This window comes from Lucilia cuprina, chromosome 3 (assembly GCF_022045245.1).
Source record: "Lucilia cuprina isolate Lc7/37 chromosome 3, ASM2204524v1, whole genome shotgun sequence".
Classification (NCBI taxonomy): domain Eukaryota; kingdom Metazoa; phylum Arthropoda; class Insecta; order Diptera; family Calliphoridae; genus Lucilia; species Lucilia cuprina.
The window spans coordinates 48,177,206-48,183,205 of record NC_060951.1 but is presented as its reverse complement, the minus strand read 5'-3'; the positions used below and the strand labels follow the sequence as shown (position 1 = coordinate 48,183,205).

The 6,000-nt window shown below is 25.1% G+C and overlaps 2 protein-coding genes across 2 annotated transcripts in view; one reads left to right on the top strand and one right to left on the bottom strand.

Moving 5' to 3' along the window:
• LOC111683019 (innexin inx1) overlaps positions 1 to 6,000 on the top strand; it is a 33,977-nt gene continuing 27,977 nt past the window's right edge. The window contains exon 1 of the mRNA XM_046945952.1: positions 1 to 91. The gene's annotated coding sequence lies outside the window, so the exon portion shown is untranslated. The remainder of the gene's footprint in view (positions 92 to 6,000) is intronic.
• LOC111683020 (U-scoloptoxin(05)-Cw1a) lies at positions 841 to 2,067 on the bottom strand. Its single transcript, XM_023445054.2, has one exon. The coding sequence runs from the start codon at positions 1,374 to 1,376 to the stop codon at positions 936 to 938; it is 441 nt and encodes a 146-aa protein (XP_023300822.1). The 5' UTR covers positions 1,377 to 2,067; the 3' UTR covers positions 841 to 935.

The window sequence follows — 6,000 nt, the reverse complement described above, 5'->3', positions numbered from 1 at the left end:
TTGAAAGAAGCTTAAGTAAACAAAGAAATCATTGATAAGTTGAAACGAGATTGGAAAATACTAGAAAATATAATTGAAAATAAAAACAATTGTAAGTTTTTTTAAGTAAAATTTATTTAACAAAAAAATATACTAAAATATTTGTGTATACATAGTTATTATTTACTAGTTTGATATATTAATGTTAAAGGCACTTATTAACTAATTAAGTAAAGCTATTTTTGTAGAAAAAAAACAGTACTATTCGTATCATTATTACTGTGTGTTACTATTCGTGTCTCAATTCAAAACAAAGTTTTAGTTAAAGAAATATTATTGTGTGATGTAATGCTAAGTTAATTTTTAAAGAATGTATTCATTATTGCAACTGAAATAAAATCAAAATCTCATTTTTGTAGATTTTTTATAAAACTTTGTATATTAAAATTTCCTTAAATGTAGACAATTTTCCCAAAAATTTTGTTTAGTTGCAATGTTCGATAATTTTTTTATTATTCAATATTTTCGAAAAACTATCTCAATTTGCGAAAAAATCAAATAATTTTCTATTTGTAAAATATTTTTAAAAATTCATCTATTGAAACTGGATTTTATAATTTTATAGGAAATTTTTTAAAAATTGACAGCTTTATTCTTTAAATTCTCAATAAATAGAAAATTTTTGATAAATTCTCTATATTTAAAACTTTTTCGATAAATGTTCTATTTATAGAAATCTTTTGTTAAATTATTGATAAATTCCAGATTTGTAGGTTAATTTCAATAAATTCTCGATTTAAAAGAAATTTTGAAGAAAATATCTATTAATTTTCGATTTATAAAACAAATTTTGAAAAATTGTCGATTAAAAGAAAATTTATGAAGAAAGCTTTATTTTACTTTAAAAAAAATCTAACATTTCAACGAATACACTCTTTAACAACACTGCTTCTATCTCACCACAAAATTTTCAACCTCATTACGGCTAAGACCGCAACCACACCTACTACTGATGGCAGAAGTAGTTGTGTAAGATGTAAACTAGATGCACCATTACAACCATCCGTGTTGCAAGTATAAATACAAGATCTATAATCCATACGATCACCTTTATTACGCACATAATCACAATAGTTGCCTAAATCTTTGGATGAACAGAATCTCTTCGCTCCAATGCCACCTTCAAAACGTCCCACATGTTTAATACAGAACTTGGCATCGTGAACATTCGAACAGTTCTGTGGCTGTAAGTCGGGGTCATCGAAACGTTCAAACCATTCGCCACACTGAAATGGATTATTGGTATCAGAGGCATCGCATACGTAACAATTGATGGCCATGACAGAGCTTAAGGCAGCACTTAGCAGCAAACTTTGTAAGAACAGTTTCTGCCACATATTTTTTTGTAATTTGAACTTTTTTTGTTAAAATTTGACAGGTTTTTTTTAACCAAAACACCACACAACTTTTACAAACTTTTTACCGATTTTGTTTTTAATTTATTTTTCTTACTTGTGTTTTGCTTATCTTTCTTAACACAAACCAAAGCAAAACACTCAAATGTCAAGCCTGTACTGACGTTTCAGAGTTGTTGTGGTATTTTAATGGCGTCAGTTATGGCCGGTTTTGCAAAACTCACTCTCTTTTTTTGCTGCTATAGCTAGCAAGCAAGCAACTCTTGGTCTGTCTTCTGGAATTGAGTGTTTTTCTCTTTATTGCCCTTGTCTAAACCTCTCCTAGGTCTCTCTCCACTTTGCCTTTGTTGGTGGTGCTTTATTTTATATCATACGGTCGTTTGGGACTACTAGCTCTGTTAGGTCTAATCGGGGTAGGTAGTGGTGCAAGTATCAGCATGTTTAACATTATTTTTGTTGGCTATACAAGTACAATATGGTATTGTTGTTTGAACCTTACCTTTTTGGTGGAATTCTAGCTTCCTTAACAACGCAACGTCATCAATTTTTATTTTTTCTTGGTTTTTCTACTTACCATTTCGTTGCGTAGTTACCACTTATTATAACATTGGTATTAGCTGTTTATTTTTGTGGAAGGTTTCAAATATGGTGGTTAATTCTAGTCTATGTTTCATTCCGCTGTTTTTTTTTCATGTGAAGGTGTTTAAAAATGTTTGATGTTAATACAGATATACATACATAACTAAGACGCATTTTGAAAAGGATGCTGGTGTTTTGAATTTTGTGGCGTCATACATATTTTTGTGTATGAATCATATCAGTCACGTTTTTTATTTATTTAAGTATTTAGATATGTTTTCGTGGAAAAAAGTACAGACATTTATTTAGATTATTCTGACAAGTCACCAATACAACTGTCTCACTTAAGGTATTTCCTATGACTAAAAATAAATACAATTTTTAGTTGGATTCCATTTCTAACAAAATTTTTAAATAATATTAATAGCATTCTTTACAAATCCTTTTTAATATCTCAGAAATTGTTAATAAATTTTTGATTTATGATACATTTATTTATTTAAAAAAATATTAATTTATACAAATATTTTAATAAAATATTTGTTTAAAATTTTTCGAAAAATTTAAATTTTTAGCTGGTTTTTTGATTTATCGTAAACTATTGATAAATTATACATTCTCAATTCTCTGTTTTCAGAAAGTTTTTGATTTATAGAAAATTTTGAATTTTTAAAAAATTCTGGATTTATAAGATTTTTCAAAAATTCTCGTTTTATTCAAAATTCCAAATTTTCTATAAAAACAAAATCTTGAAAGAAAATTTTGAAAAAAGTATAAATTTATACCAAATTTGTTATAGAAACATTTTTTAAAAAACTTTTATATAACTCATTAGTTCACTCGCCCTGTGTTTGGAAATATAGATTGCGGATCTTTAAATGATAATGTCTAACCATAAAAAAATTATGTTTTAAATGGTCTCATTTTTATTAGGCCGTTAAATTTGAACATAATTTCTTTATTTATTTATTTCTTCTACAAAGTACGAGTGTTTTTTGAACTCTTCTTAATGAGTACGTTCACCACATACTTTTCAATTAAAATTAGAATCACGTTTTGTATATTTTTAACTTTATATGGGCCTGATTATATTGTCGTACACAAGATATATGGGTGCGTCCGTCTCATCGTCTATACTTTTTTTTTTAACAAAAATATTTTATTCAAACATTTGTTTTTGTTTTGGTTTAGTTCTATGTTGTATGTTGTTTTTTTTTCGATTATTTGTAGTTATTTCGTTATGTAGTTTAACAATGTAAATAACTTGTTGCTTTCTTGAACTGAATACAAAACATTCCTTTTAATTTTACATCACTATACACGATTACCAGCCGACTGGCCTTACTTGGATATTAGATGTGTTGTTGGATAAACAAAAAAATACTCGTAATACATGCCACAAACTATCGATACATAAAATAATTTTCTCTGTATATATTCACGTTTTTCTTTTGGTATCTCTTTTTAAAAAAAATGAAGAACAAAAAATAAAAACTTCGTGATTACATACTGGTTTTACATGAGCAAACATAAGAGTCCACCAAAATGTATAGAAATTGAATAAATCCAACAACAACAATAACTTACGTGACTATAATGACATTTTACCACAAACATGGAAGATACAACAAACAGTACCGTGGGCAACATGCGAATTATAATTTGGATAAAAAATATACGATAATTTTTTTCTTTATAGGTAATTTTCAATAAATTTTGTCTTTATAGGAAATCTTTGATAAATGTTTGTTTTCTCGATATATTTTTTTTAGAAAATTGTCAATAAATTTTTGTTTAATAGAAAACTTTTGATAAATTTCTCATTATAAAAAAAATTCGATAAATGTTCACTGTAGAAAATTTTGGACATATGTATTTACAAAAATTTTTTTGGTGAATTTTCAATTTGTATATAAAATGTTCGGCAATTTTTTATTTTATAAAAATTTGTCGACGTATTTTTTTTTGCACGTCCTCAATTTTTTTTATAGAAAATTTTTGACGAATTTTGATTTAATGAAACTTTTTGGCGAATTTTTTTTTTATAGAAAATTTTGGTGAATTTTTAGTTCATATAAAATATTTGTCAAATTTTTATTTTATAGAAATTTGTCGACGAATTTTTTTCGCTAAGGAAAATTTTAGATTTTTTTTTATAGGAAATTTTTGACGAATTTTGATTTATTAAAATTTGTTTTATAGAAAATTTTGATTAATGTTCGTTAAATAGACTCTCAATAAATATTGGTTTTATATAAAATTTTCGATAAATTTAAATTTTTATAGATAAATTTAAATTTGTATATATAATTTTTGATAAATTTTAATTTTATACAAAATTTTTGATAAATGTTTATTTATAGATAACACCGTCCGACAAGAAGAATAAATTTAAGGGAAAAAGGACTTCAATGTTTCAAAAATTAAATTTTTCAAAAAATATTTTAAAATACTTTAAGTAATCAAACAATGTCAAATTTTACGTCAAGCCAACAAGAAAAGTTGGGAAATATTTTGTATGATTTATAAAAATCTGTCAAAAATGTCTTTTAAAATTCTTATACTTAAAAATCTATTAAAATTTTCAATTTTACTTTTTCAAAAAAATTTTGAAAGATTATTTTATACATTTTTGTGATCCTGACGGAATAAACTAAAAATAACACAAAATATTTTACAACTATGTTTGTTAGCTTGACATTAAATTTGGCATTGTTTGATCAGTAGAAGTATTTTAAAATATTTTTTTAAAAATGTACTTTTTTAAACTTTGAAGTCCTTTTGAAAGGACACTGGATCACGAATTGAAAAACTAAAAACGCATATTTGTTTCCTTAAATTTATAGTTTCAGACGTATATCATACGGCTCTTGTCAAATTTTCAGTGTAGGACGGTGTAATTATCGACACAAAAAATGTTATAGAAAATTTTCGTTGATAAATTTTCTCTCTAAAAAAAATTTAAGATCAATTTTTCCTCTAAAAAATTAAGGATAAATTTTCTCTCTAAAAAATTTAAGATATATTTTTTTCGAAATTTTCTTTTATTTATAGGAAATTCTCTTTTAATTAACTATTTATAGGTCATATTCCATAAATTTTTAGAATTTTTTTTACAAAAATTTTCAATAAATTTTGCATTTCTATATTTATGAAAAATGTTTGATAAATTGTTTGTAAAAAATTTTCGATAAATTTAATATTTTTAAGTTTTTTATGTAGAAAATGTTTTGTATAGAAAAAGCATTTAGAGAAAATTTTTAAAATATATTTTCGATAAGTTTTTAGCAAACTTAAAATTTTTCATTCCACTGTACTTCACTTTAAGGCTGTGAGCCCATGTTGAGAAAACAAAACATGCAAGTATTTTCTTCTTCAATTTTTATTGAACAAAATGCCAACTGTTGAACACGCTTTTTTTGAAAAGTTCGTTTAAGAAAAACAAAGAATATAAAAATTAAAAAAAAAAATAATAAAAATATTAAAACATGTTTGTGTTTTTGTTATTCTTTATTTTTGTTGAAGTCAAGAAAAGCAGACATATTTAATTTCTAACTAGAAAGCAATTTTAAATAGTTGAAAAAATAACAAGATCTAACTTTACCAACGATCGATCTAACGTTCGAACCAATTGACAGCCAAGTCAAAAAAAAAGAAAAGAAACACATGAACAGCAAGGAAAACAACAAATTTGAAACCATATTGAATCATTAATTTTTATTGGAATTTTATTAAAAATACTTTTGCGTTATTATAGTGTGTGTTTATAGAGTTTTTGTTTATTTCTTTTTTTCCTTATACACACAACTAGACCGTTGACAATTAACAACATCATCTTGTGGATCGCTTTTATATAGAAAATATCTTCTTTTTTCACTTTGCAGGGCCAGTAACACTAAAACTAAGAAACAGGCCAGACAACAAAACAGAATCATGGACTCATGGAGAGTATGTTGTTTTTTTTATTATTGTTAGATAGATTCTATAGACTGGTATAGCTTTTTTACGAGCAGCTCATTGAAAGTTC

Bases quoted from the DNA above. Each gene is read 5' to 3' on its own strand.
- LOC111683020 (XM_023445054.2), bottom strand. From the start codon at position 1,376: ATGTGGCAGAAACTGTTCTTACAAAGTTTGCTGCTAAGTGCTGCCTTA.